At 34.7% G+C, this 13,955-nt stretch overlaps 1 protein-coding gene across 3 annotated transcripts in view; it reads right to left on the reverse strand.

Moving 5' to 3' along the window:
* The window catches only part of NEDD4 (NEDD4 E3 ubiquitin protein ligase), a 62,755-nt gene that overhangs the window by 14,395 nt on the left and 34,405 nt on the right, over positions 1-13,955 (reverse strand). For all 3 annotated transcript variants that reach the window (XM_075160142.1, XM_075160139.1, XM_075160141.1), the window contains 11 exons: positions 11,557-11,607; positions 8,687-8,748; positions 6,775-6,877; positions 5,728-5,897; positions 5,006-5,123; positions 4,707-4,874; positions 2,802-2,867; positions 2,001-2,120; positions 1,354-1,560; positions 305-382; positions 11-65 (listed from right to left, as the gene is read on the reverse strand). In XM_075160142.1, coding sequence (XP_075016243.1) covers positions 11-65; positions 305-382; positions 1,354-1,560; positions 2,001-2,120; positions 2,802-2,867; positions 4,707-4,874; positions 5,006-5,123; positions 5,728-5,897; positions 6,775-6,877; positions 8,687-8,748; positions 11,557-11,607 — 1,198 coding nt within the window. The remainder of the gene's footprint in view (positions 1-10; positions 66-304; positions 383-1,353; positions 1,561-2,000; positions 2,121-2,801; positions 2,868-4,706; positions 4,875-5,005; positions 5,124-5,727; positions 5,898-6,774; positions 6,878-8,686; positions 8,749-11,556; positions 11,608-13,955) is intronic.

Raw genomic sequence — 13,955 nt, forward strand, 5'->3', positions numbered from 1 at the left:
TTGTACATACTGTGGTTTATGAAGAATATTCTCCCATCTGTGTGAGTTCTCTCTTCCCACCCTGGCTGTAAGAAGGAGACACTTTTATTATAAACTTCTGACCATATAGTTTGCATAGAACTCAACATGATCTGCAGGTGGGGGCATTCCCCCCCTCCATCTACTCTCAGCACTGGAATTCAAAACAGAGTATTTTTTGTATGAAAAAAGCACGCTGCATTTTCTCATGTGCAAGTTTTGATAGTGCTAATTTAAGTATTTAAATTGTTGTATATGCAAAACAAACATAAAACGGTTTACTTACTGGTAACGGGCCCAGGTCTACTGGATCTAGGGAAGTTTTTCTCCTCAGATGAGCAGAAATTTTCAGTCTTGGATCTTCCTTTGAAAACAAAACAAACAGCATGTTAAAATCCTTTTTTGTTTTGCTTTTAATTTTTTCCTCTTTATTACTGATTGTGTAAAGAATATGCCTAGTATCAACTAGATAATTGTTGTATGTTCTGCAACCAGGTTCCTTGGGGATTCTCAGTCCTCCAGTAGTTTACAATCATCTTCTAATGATCTTTATAGATAAATAAAAAAATCCCTCATTCAACTCAGTTTTAGTGTAATTAAGTTAAATTAATCTTTCCACATGGTTGGGTTTTTTTTGTTGTTTGTTTGGTTGGTTGGTTTGGGGTTTTTTGGGGGGTAGGGGGAAGGTGTTTGTGTTAAATAAGGTCTTTCCATAATCTTGAAGAAATGAATATTCATTTTGAATCAATTTAATGCATTTCTCTGTTTCTCCTTCCTAACAGTAATACTGACCTAATCTTTAAATGCTTAAGTCCATCTATTAGTACTGCCTAGTGGTGTGCAGTGCCACTCTGTGGAACTGTAGCTGTATAACTCCCTCATCCATATTGTAGCTGCACCTGGCCTGCTTTCTTAAGAATTCACAGAAATTTGTGTTGTGCACTGTACCACGTGACAAATTCAAGGTAATGGATTTCCTGTTGAAGTTAAGTTTACAAAATTGGTTTCTGTTAACAGCGCATATAAGCTATCACAGTTTTACAGTTACGACAGGAGTGTCATTTAGGAGATACTTTACATCTGCGAAACAGATTCCTATATACATCAGTATTTTCCTCCTTCTAAGCTAAACTTTCAAGACCAATACAGTTTGTAAAATTTATAATTTTCTATTCATGATAGATACTTTAAATGACTTTGCATTTTTATTATGTATGCTCCTTAACAGACATGACACAGCTATCTTGGTACTATCTACAGAAGCTTGCTGAAAGCAGCAAAGCTTTGACTAAAGAGTAACTAGAATTTCAGTCCATGAGAGCAGTTTTCCATTACCCATGTTGTAGTTTTGGTATTGTGGTCAATAAAGAATGGTCTCCCATTGGGTGCATGTCGGACTTCCCAGCCTTTAGGGAGAAATCCTTGCTCCATTTCAGGCTGCTGCTGAGAAGACTGTTGTGATGAATCACTTGATGTTGCTTGTGGTTGTCTTCCTATAGAAATACTTTGCGCAGCTGACAACTGACTTGTTTCCATAGCAATCTATGGTAAGTGAAAGAAGGAAAAAAAAAATCAAAGCCCTGCAGAGCAATATATTTCTTCTATTAACATATATTTTTGACTCATGAAAGCAGTTTCATAAAGCAAGTGCCAGACAGTACATAGATTTGTTTAGTCTAATATCAACAACATTGACTAACAATCACTGATTATACTACCAAGGTTAAAAGAAGTCTTTCAGGCTTCTCAATCAGCTATCACTCTCCAGAAGGCTTTCTCGGTGCATTAATAGTACGGTGACTTGCCACAAATATTACTGTTCCTAACTCTCATTGCATTCTCAGATATTTTATGTAATGCTTTAGCAGTTTATGCTTTTTGCATGTTCTATTTCGAAGAGGTCTCTAAACTTCACTTCTATTATGTGAGATTTTAAAAGGTTAAATGAATAAAAACATTAATAATTAGAAGACAGACAGTACCTGCACAACTGGCTTTATCCAGGTAGTGGTTCTAGAATTGTGATCTATATAGTATGACCTCCCTTTTTCATCTTGTCTTTCTTCCCAGCCTGGGGGTAATCCAGATGAAGTAGGCAGTAACTAAATATTAGTGATAACAGAAGAAAAACAGTTAAGAAAACTAGGAAACTGACTGTGAAAAGGCTTTCCTCTGTCAAATTAAAACAACAAAACCATAATCCAGAAGGTTTATGATTTTGCAAACTGGATAAAATAGAAAAGCAGTATTTAAGTCCTTACTGAATAGTATGAAGTGACAGAATTTTTTTTAATTTTCTTTTTTTTTATTTTTTAGTTTTTTTAAATTGAAGCTCCTCATCAAAAAGGATTCATTTATATACCTGGCTTAGGCATGGCTGATCCAGCCTAGTACTTCTGGCTATGAGCTCATAGTTTGCAGTGTCACCATGAGAACATAATATAAGGATGGTGGCACAGCTTTTAATTATAAAGCAAACAATTTGAAAAACAAAACTCATATCTTCATGGGAAGACTACTTCCTTCTGCAGGCTCTATCCATGCATTAAGTTAATGTTAAACCAAAAACACGAAGTTGGAACATGAAAGCTTTACAACTGAACTCCAATCTTGCTAGACTCATAACTGCAATTTTGTTAGGACAGCTGCCAGAAGCAGAAGGCCAAATCTCATTTAAAATGCCAGCACATAATAAATAGTTAAAAAAACCCCCAACTTTTACATTAAGAAAATCCTTCAGCCTCTCTGCTACACAAGCCTGTGTTTTTTGGAAAAAGACGTACCACTGGATGTGCAGGCTGCTCTTCAACTCTGTATGTTTGCAGACTACCTCTTCTGCTGGAATGGTTCTTGAAGTAGTGAAAAGGAATTATATTGTTAGCTATTAATGCAGCTTTAAGGATGGCAGCAAACAGTCAACAATGGTTATCACACTTCAAACTATTACAGTTTTCATTTTGAACAAAGTGTCTTACTTGTTTTGAAACATCAATTTAATATAGTATTTTTGAAACTACTGTTCTAACACTGCTAGAAACATTAAGTTCACAGTGCCTATTACAACCTTAAAACAGAGTAATACAGGGGCTTGTGAAAGTTCTGAAAACCCTAACAATAGATGTTTTGGCACGTAAAACATTAGAGTTAATTGCAACCAGTTACATTACAATTGAATTTACAGTACAGAACTTACTGCATTATCTTGCCAGTAGATTAAAGCCTGTGATATATCAGAGCTAACACAACTTTTCAGAGAGTAGATTAAGTTAATAATGACAAGATATGAGAGTCTGAGACATCCAGTTTGAGAAGAGTAATTCAATCCCTGGACTTTGCATAAGCATCCACCTTTCCGCCTAGAGCCGTATTTAGATCTCATTTACTACAATTAAGAAACTGTATTTCATCTTGCTCCAGAATTTCCCCAATTATTTGAAGAATTTTTCCCTATCTACATACCCTTTTAGAATACTTCAAAGAAAAAGCATGATTAAGTTTTTAAATTTATTTTTTTGGGGGTGATGGAGGTGAAGGAAGGCAAGACTGTCATTCTAGCTGGCTCTTGCAAATAATTTGAACATTTGCCTCTTCCTTTGCTTAGGCCACCCAAGCAAGCTGAAATAACAGTTTTCTTGCTATCCATAGGATTCTGAATAGCAGAGATAAGTAAAGTCTTGTTACTCTCACTTTGCTATTTCCAGCAACACTAGTGATGCCTTTGTACAAGCTTAGAAAAACAGTCAATTCCAAATTTACATTTGGAATGGTATTTCAGCATCACAAAAGCTAATGATTTTATTTAAATACCAAAATCTTACAGCCTAGATGGTCTGGGTCACCTCTATAGGCTTTCCTCAATGGACAGTGGATTTCTCAAGTCACGTATCAGGTTACAAGGCTGTTTATGGAGCTCGGGTTTCACAAGACAGCTGAGCTTATTTAATTGCTTGCTACCACCAAAAAGACAAGTCTCACTCCTGGCTATGTACTCCCGCTGCTTCCCCTTTGCCACCGAACTATTTGTCAAACAACCTAGCATGCTGTTTCAGCTTGCTAAAACTGCAAAAAAACAGAGTTTGGGGAAAAAGAGAATAGTTTTCTGCTGGGTTAGCAAGCTGAACAGACTCACTGAGAGGTCAGACAAGTTTCATAACTGGCGCAAGGGCTGTAGAACTGCACATTAAACCACGACAATGAGCGAGGTCCCTTTTTCACCACTATGGAGTCACCAGGTTTACTCAGCCCAATCATAAAACCTTATCCCAATATTCACAATGAAAAATGAGTTATCTTAAAACTTGTTCTAATGGAAAAAGTAACCAATATAGCACAACTCCCTCAGAAATAAGCTTTCAGTATACAGACAGCTTCCTTCATCTGTAGTTTTCAGCAGCACTCACTATGATACTAGAATAAGAGGTAAATTTATAGACTGAAAAATAGTTCACGCAAGTCTGTTTTGATCTCAGGCAGAAATTCATATAAGTAAAGTGGGGAAGAATAAAATGTTTGCTTAGATGGGATTCTACAGTAAAAAGATTACTCTTAAATTCTCTGCATTTGAGATGAAATTAAAAATATAATTATTAATATGAAGTATTTATGGATCTAATTCTATCAGTAGTGACATTTTGTGCAAAATATTATAGCTATTTCTGTACATTAGAACAATGAGAAAAATCATCTACAGTGTAGGCTGCTGACTGGCCAGTAGCTGAGCTTCCAGAGGTAGTAAGTCGGGTATTCAATTCTTCTGCAAGATGAGTCTGTATATCACAATTACTCTGTGAGAGAGGTATTTGAAGGTTCTGATTGCTATACATTGTTGCCTCATCTTCAGTTATGATTTCCCAGCTCTTTAAAAAGAAAATAAAGAAAAAAAGATTTTAAAGAAATAGTTCCAAATAGTTGCAAATAGTTAAGACAAGCTTTTTGACTAGATTTAAAAGTTATTTGCATTTCAGAAACATTCAGAGATTGTTTTTACCTCGGGGGAATCTCTGTTGTCTAGATTTTCTGTATCCTCTGATATCTGTCGCCGATGAGTGAACACGTGCTGGGCCTCCAACTGCACACTACCAATATCTGCAACAGCTACATTGTCCCTGGGCGAGGGGTGGGGGGGAAGTCAGCATACAGTAGCCATATTTTATCTTTCAACAGTAAACTAGGCTAACAGCAAAAACATACATTATAGTCATTTTGGCAGACGAAAAAGAAACAGTCATGAGCTACAAAAATCAATGTAAACTGTTTAAAAATCATAAGCATTCATGTCAACATGAAGCGTAAGTTAAACTAAAGAACCAGATAGCATTCCAGGTATTATTTTTGTAATTCACATGCTAAGGGGGAAAAAAAAAAATCTGAAAAAACCAAGGTAAATAATTTAATGCAGACCCTGCTGGGAAGGAGGAACCAGGCTTAGAGCTGGAAAATAATTTCCTTTCCATTACTACAGTTATTACTCTTACAATTGCAACAGTTTCTATCTGAATGCATACTTCCAGAGAACAGGAAGAATACTGTGCAGTTAAAATGACCACTAGCCAGTGACCATTACATGGGGGCTTGAATGTTAAGCTATGGAAAGCTCTCTACTAATTCTCAGGCTGTTCACTTTCTAGTTCTCCTTGCTTTCAAAGCAACTAGAATGAACTAGTTACACTACTTAATATACGACTTGAATTTTCAGGCCAAAAGACATACTGAGCAGTTGGTCTTTTCCACTGTGTTCTTCTGAATTCATGATTGACATAGTAGGTCCTGCCGAGGATGTCTTGCCTTTCTTCCCAGCCTGAAGGCAGCGGAGGAGATTCCTGCTGCTGCTGTTGTGGCTGGCTAGCAGCATCTGGTTGGTCCAATATAATCCACCCAGGCTAAGAGATATAATATTAACTACCTTTAATATGACCAAAGCTGAAAAAGTATCTCAATTTATTAAACCACCCCCCTTTTAAGGTGCAGTTCTACTACATCTTAGGCCAGCAAGATTGGCTCTGAGTTTTATCGTGGATATTTCTCAAGAGATAGGACAAATTATGCATGCAGAAATCTTATTTTTAACTCAAGTTCCTTAAACATGTTAGCATCAGAAGTTGTTTATTCCAGGAAAATAAACAGCATTCATAGAATAGATTAAAAAAAGTAAATAAATTTCATTTCGTACATATGCTAGTAGTCAGATGAGCATACCATTTTGTAACAGAAAGTTTAATTACAGCGAAGGTGGTAATGCTGATGAGAGTTGTTTAAGTCTTGAAAAGAAATCCATTGATCTAAATCGGATGTGCTTACAAAAGATTACAAATGTAAAGTAGTTAAGATCAAAACATCCCTATAAATTGGAGAGAGTTGAAATTCTAAAACCAGCAAGACGTCAGTGGCTGGCTGGCTGGGGTCAAACAACATTAAACGCAGTAAAAATGCTGGGCAATGATACTTACATTAATTCTAAAATAAGAAAAGTTACGTAGACATATGACAAGTCAGTACCAGAACAAAACCAAAAGCCTAATGTATGTTTTCTTTTTTACATATACTAACAAATCACTTCCTTTAGTTAGAAAAACTGCTCCAGAATTTTTACGCAGACTTACAACTTTTATGTAAGATACAAGCAATCACTTTTAACTGGTTTGTTTCCAAAACACTATTTATAGCTTAGTGATTCCTAACATTCATTTTTACTGTAACTACCCTTAATAGCTGAAGACATTTGCTAGGTTTTTCAGCAATAAATACATCTTTTCCCACCTCTAATTCTTCAGCCTGTTCTGTGGTTTCTTCTTCAGACCCATTGCTTTTAGGTAAGTAAGTCATTTTTAATCTAAGGTGGCCTTTAACTCTTGATTTATGGCTGCAGAAGAGAAAATAAAATGTTCTTATTGTGCACTTGTGAAATTGTTACCTGGAAGTAAAATAGCTGAAAAAGCACAGCTAGAGGATTATTCTTAAGTTTCTCAACACAAACTTGGCTTTTTATATTTAAATTAATGAAGCTCTATAATGTTATTGAGTTTTTAGACTTCTGAATACACCTTGATATTATGTACCACAACTGGAAACTTTTCTTTCCCACTCACTCTTCTGAAAACTTCCCTAAGCAAGCTCATATACTTCAGCATCTGCCTCTCTGTATTTAGCTTAATGCATCATTAGAAGCCTGAAAATAGGATTTCCCCATATTGATTTTATTTAATATTTTCACTTGGTAAAGAAATCTGCCAAATTATCTCATCTGTTTGACTATTGGTATAAAAAAAAGAAAATATCGTTAGTGAGTCAACTGGATACCTGCACATCATCTTATTAAAATAAAGAAAAAAAAAACCAAAACCCTCACAAGACTGAGGTCTAATGCTTTGCCTTTTTTTTTTTTTTTTGCCATGCAGAAAAAGTGAATTAGATTTTCCGATATCCAGAAAAACATTTCATGTTGGATTATAAACATGTTCATTCAGATCATATTTTGGTTTCAGAAAAGCCCACATCCCTTTGAAAGAGGAAGTAACCTACTTTCTTATTTTCCAATACAGTAGTTAAAGTAATTTATTTCAGAGTATTAACTCTGAAATGTTAATAATGTTAATAATTCTTACTCAGCTTGAGATATTGGGAAGGTAGTAACCTTATTATTAATATTCCCATCTAAGTAAATGCAAATATGAGCAAAATTGAAGAACATACATTAACAATACTAAAGCATCTAAAAGTTAGTGAAAGATTTCAAGGCAGAAAAGTGCCTGAACCTGTGGCAGTATCTCTTACTAGAAAGCATTGCCAAATTCATATGGTAGCCACTACAAGAAGAGGTCAGATCCTTGACTAACAAACAACTGAAGTTAATTTATGTAGAGACAATAAATATTATTCTTCATTCATTTATAGGATAGGAAATGTTAAATTCAGAAAAATAGGAGATCAAAATGAAATTTGACAGTCATTAAGTCTGTTAAAATAATTGATTTGCTAAAAATCAAGAACTGTAAAATACTTAAAAAATACTTCTGCTACCAACGTGGCTGAGAAAGATCTATAGATCCCACATGTTCTGATATTATTTCTAAATTGGAACCTATTATCTGAAAAATGTTGACATGTATTTTATTTCTAATAAAAGTTGCTAAAAACTGCTCAGATTTAGGTTAAGAATCTACATTTTAAAAACAAACACGAAATGCGTAACGCTACTATCAGTGTCAAAATAATTTTAAAATTCCTTGTTTTTTTACCACAGGCCTTCCTAAATGTTAAGCAGCTTTTCAGTTTAAGTTTTGTTATGTTTATAATTAAGGTCACATGAAACTGCTTACATGAAACAGGCAAACAAGAGAGACAGGAAGGCAGGAAACAATTTCAAGTTGAAAAGGGATAAATGAGTTATGGCGTAACATTGGTCACTGATTTCACTGTTCAGCAAAACAGTAAATTGTTCAGACGAAGTTATAATGTGAATTATGTCATGGCTTGAAGAAAAATGGTTTATTCTTACCAAATAATCTGTAAGTACATAAACAAATGCTGACTTTTTAGTAGAATCACAAATATCTTACTCAATTGATGCTCAAATTTCTTTGACAAAAATATAAAAATTTAGACAATATTTACATATGTACAATTACTTAACAGCATTGTTTAGATATAAAAACATGTGGTATTTACTAACCTTCTTGGATGAAGAACAAAATCCTTAAACGTATATGGTCTCTCCATACTTGGATTTTCTGTCTGGAATAAGACAAGTTTTTTCAAAAAAAATCTGTACCAAACACTTGGAGTTAAAGAAAATTATCAGAAGTTTACAATGAGTTTCTCTAAAGGCCTTATAACATTTTAAAATTTAAATTATAGGTTTAGGTACAGTAATACAATACCAGCTTTAATCTTAGTAGTAAGACTAATTCCCTGGTTCAAGAAAAAAAAAAAATTACCTTTCAGTGTATACATATATTACAGTTTCTAAAGCACAGGAAAAAAAAAAATGTTTAGCCTGAAATCAAGAAATAGATTCTCAATTTTCACATTTAAAAGATCTACCATAGTTCTTTTTCCTCCATCAGTGTTTTTCAAATATTTTTACACAGAACATGCATAAAAAGCCCTTTCTAGCTTTAGGACTTGGGCATAAAAAAAAAATCACAGAAGAATCCATTCTGAGAACATCTCTGTTCTCATTCACAAAACTGAAGTTGCTCAACAGAAAGAAGCACAGCGGTAAACAGACATCATTTTATAAATATACATCCCAGGTACAGGTAGAGAAATATACATGAGGGATCATTAAAGAAAATAAAGATATTTATTTTTCTGGTTAATATTAATAATCCATCTGAAGTTCTGCAATTCTTACAAAAACATTTGATTTTTACAATACCATATGTTTAGGAACATTTGTAAATCTCTTTTTTGAATCTTTTTTTTTTCCCCTTTTTCAGCTCTTTGTAAATTCTGAGGAGTAACTCTAAGCTCTCGTTAATCAATAGATTTTAACCGTTTCAAGAAGTACTGTATAATATGAGAAAAAAACCCTGCAATTGTTATATTTGTAGGCCTTTTAATTAAGAACAATGGTATCTGATGCAATCCTTGAAGGTTGAACTAATTCCATAATAGTATTTTAAAAAAAAGTCTAATGTGTGTCAACATTTGATTGGAAAGAAACAAACAAACAAAAAAAATCCAGAATCTAAAACGTTAGACACTATTAAGTTAGAGGTTTTAGAATTTTATTTGGAATGGCTGAGCTTTGTTATGAAACAGTCCTAAGATTAAGCTGACTAAATTTTACTGAATGTGATAACTATTACGCCAAACCTCAGAAAGAAAAATGCTCTCTTGTATTTCAGACATTCAGTGTAACCTCTTATTAATACAATTTAGAAATACTACACTCAAGTTGAAGTGTTCCACCTTCACCGAATTAAAATGCAGATCTTCAATCCTGTAATGATATATGTGTTACACTGGTGTTATCTGCAAGATCAGGTTCTATACTTATAAAATGAATTGTCTTACAACCAAGGTAAATACTTTGAAATTAAAATGGAATTAAGCTTGGGTTTTGGGGTTTCCCCCCCCCCAACATTACATTCTTTCTTCCAACACACACACTAAGACACTGTGGAAATATATCACAGAGGAGAGAAAAAGAAAAAGATTATCATCTTAACTGAAATTTTATAATTATTTTTCTGACTTTCCAAAAACAAGAGTTGCCTTAGATTCAATGCTAGATTACACTTGGATTCATACATTTTGGTTTTGGAAAGAGCAAATTCATATCTGCCAACTATCTTACCTTGTAGATGATTTGCCCTTTTTACATGTTCCTGATTACCAGTTCTTTTTATTTATGAACAGTCTGTATTTGCATAGTATCAAACAAAACCAAAACTGCATGTAATAAAGAATTTATAACCTGATTTTATGTATCCAAGGTGTATTTACTTATGTAAATGAAAATGTTTCAAAAAGATCCACCTATATTTGGGCCAATAAAGTACAATCGATTTAGATGGCAAGACGAAGTAATTAAGAACAAGGAACCAGGAAGACGGAAACAAAGAGGAGACAGGGAAAAGTTGACGTTTGAAGAAGGTAAGAAAATAGCCATGAAAATACTCCAGTGAGGCTCTATAAATTAGTTCATGCTAAAAAAAAAAAAAAAGAAAGGAAATGCACCAATATCTCCAAAAGACTCCAGATATTGCTGTCCAGCTTATTAGTGGGAAGTGAAAACACAGTCAGTCTTCTGCAGAAGGACATCACGGCCAGTCTTTCCAACCCACCTGACTGAGGGGGAGGAGTTAGTGTGATCTCACATCCCAGTTACAGTGGGAAACGGGACATATCTGTAACTACTCCTGACACGGTTCTTACCAGAATGAAAGAACAACTGCTCTTGGAAAGGTTTTGCCACGGTTGTTACACTGTCTTTAGAACAGTTGCTGATAAATCTGTTAGTATTTGCTAATGTTTTGAGACCTCAGAGGAAAATGAAAAGGCTCACTTATTTCAATGTTCTTGGTGATATTTCTTTAAAACTAACAATGTGCTTTGCAAAAGGAATACAAAACCAAAAAATATGTACAAAGCAACATTAGCTTTTCTATTTCCCACTTAGCCTCTCCTGTATCTGTTTATGGGACTAAGGAATATTAAAAGTAAATTTGTAGACCTTGAAGAAAGTATTTTAAGAAATATAACAGTAATTACAATCTCTTCTTGTACTTAAGACTGTTTCAAACCTTGTATTTTTATTCTTGAAAAAGCTAAAAGCACTCCTAACTCTCATAGCAGCAGAAACACAAGGTAATATCTAAACACAAGGTAATCTACATTTTTTGATAAATATCAGCACTAAAAAAACCCTAACAAATCCATAAAAGAAAACCAAACAAAAAACCCACAGAGCAGGAGAATTTAATCACTTAAATTATCAGTTCGGTTAACTTCCTTAGATAACTAATACAGTTGCATACAGAATCATATTTCCCTTTCACAGTCTTAAAACAAAAACAAACAAAAAATACAAACCGGTAACTGATAAAGAGGAATATCCACTTGCCCCAGAAAATCATCTCGAGTCTATGGAAAATAAAAACAAACAAAAAACACAGAAAGTTTAAAGTTGCAAAGTGTTTTTAAAAACCCCCTGATAACATAGTAATGCTTTCTAAGAATTTGAAGACACTCTTGAATTATAGACAATCAAACTTGTTCTGTATAGAATGAGTTCTGATTGACCCAACACTCAGAGCCTTGGACTGTTCTGCCTTCCTCAAAATAAATGAAGTTTGAGGGAGCTGGGGGTAGAGATTTAGATTGTTTTTTAAATCATGTGGACTAACGCTAATCAATCAGGAGAGAGTTGTTCAGCATCACGACTGAGATTGGCAGCATCTCCAGTAGAAACATCGTCTTAAAGGCAAGGAGTAAAGACACTTTTTCCCTTATTTTTTTCAGTAAAATAATTGTCTTGGTACATGCTTAAGCAACTAAACATTTATCACAGATTAACACAGAACTAGAGACCTTCCTCCTAGGAGCGCCTGACAATTTCTATAAGCCTAGGCAGCTGTTTGAAAACTGCCTATGAAAAATACCGTTTTCCTACGACACTGCGGAGTTTAGTTTTAACAACTAAAATCTGAAAGATTCTGCCCTGACTTGGATGTCTTAAATGTCCAACTACGACCAGACTATGAAAATGCAGCAACTTTGCAGCTGGATTCCCTCCAGCCTACGCTGTAGTACCAGGGGAGGGACTGACAATACATGGTATCATTGTACAGTTTACTTTTGATCATTGATTTTTGCCTGCCAAAGAAACTAGATTTTAGTAGTTTACGTAGGTAATTTCAGTATTCACCAACAGTCACCACCAACAGTCAAAGTACTTTACTTGACTCCTTAGTGGGTTACTGGAGCATATGCTGAGTTGTTTCAAGTTCATTTGTGATTTGAAAGCCTTTGCGAACCTCCACAAAAGCAGGAAAATGCATTATATGGGTCATTTAACATGAAGACATATCACTGCCTGTGTGCTAAAAATCAAGAGGGCATGAAATTTTTAAAAGGTATGTATAAGCCTATGGCATTTTTTAAAAATCGACACTATAACAAGACTATGCGTTTTTGCATAGACAGAGTAAGGAACTGTGAAAGTCTTCAACAGCGTAGCCTCTACAGCCTCTGGATTTCTAGTCTTCCTGATTTTTCCAGCTAACAAAAGATTTGGTGCCTATTCTTTCCTAAATCTGTTGGTGTACCACAAGCTTTTATTCAAGCTCATCACCCAAGGGTTTTGACAGCCTTCTTCCACAAAACTTTCCACTATGAGGCTCTGCACCTTGCTGACATCTATTCCCGTCACCTCAGGGCAAAGCTGTGTGTTTCACCTTTCTTGTAGCACGACTATGTTTTTAATTTTCAATGCCAATGTTTTACAGTATTAAAACTCCAGTCCAATTCTACTCATTTTTTTGTCCCATTGACAGCATTCTCCATTCAAACAGTTCTGACATTAAAGGCTATAGGTATTTCTTGAAGCAGTTCTTTCTTCTTTAATAATCCTGGTACTTTTTTTCTTTAGCTCTATTGTCCTAAGTTTGTCCATGTCATCTTTAAATCATACACGTATATGGAGAACCAGTGCCTCACATTTGTATAAGCTTTCATTTTTACACCTCCAAAAAGCACAACTAGACTACAGAGCTTGTCAGAGATGACAACATGCTAGAAATCTAGAGATACATAACTTTAAACTGAATTTGTAGTGTGTATGTCTTATATTCAGATTTGAAGGAGGGGGAATGGAAATAAAAAACAAAACACCTACCTTTTCAGTTCACAAACTTGTTTGAAATAGAAAGCTGTAACAGGTTTTCAGACCTGAAGAGTCTGAAGCTTCCCTGAACTACTGAAGGAAAACTTTCTGTATTATTATAGACCACAAGCTTCTGGAAAAATATAGCTATCATTTTTGCCTATGAGGTTTTTTTAAAATGGCTCGGCACATACCTTAGACATGTTAAAAGGCTTAGTATTTGTAAAGTTCTTGGCAATCCTCAAGTGGAACATGCCTTTCAAATAAATTACTGGAATCTGGGACAAAAGTCTGCTGTATTTTAGAAAACCTCAGAACATTGTGTTTGTTACCACCATTATTTTAGTACGGGCTCCTGTTATTCACTTTATTATTCTGCTGTCTCTCCTATTTTTAGCAGAGCCAGCCTCAATAACCAACCTTTAACAGTACTTTCTCCTCCAGCCAGAGAGTAAAATCCTCCAGTGGAGATTTTTGTTGACCTCCAAACAACTAATACATAGATCAGATAGCAGGAATGCTCTTTAGCAATGTGCCTCACTATGACAAGCTGACTAACTGCCTTCAAAGAAGTGCCAGAGAAGCTTTGAAACAGACATCACACACA

The sequence above is a fragment of the Calonectris borealis genome, chromosome 11 (assembly GCF_964195595.1).
Source record: "Calonectris borealis chromosome 11, bCalBor7.hap1.2, whole genome shotgun sequence".
In the NCBI taxonomy this organism is placed as follows: Eukaryota; Metazoa; Chordata; class Aves; order Procellariiformes; family Procellariidae; genus Calonectris; species Calonectris borealis.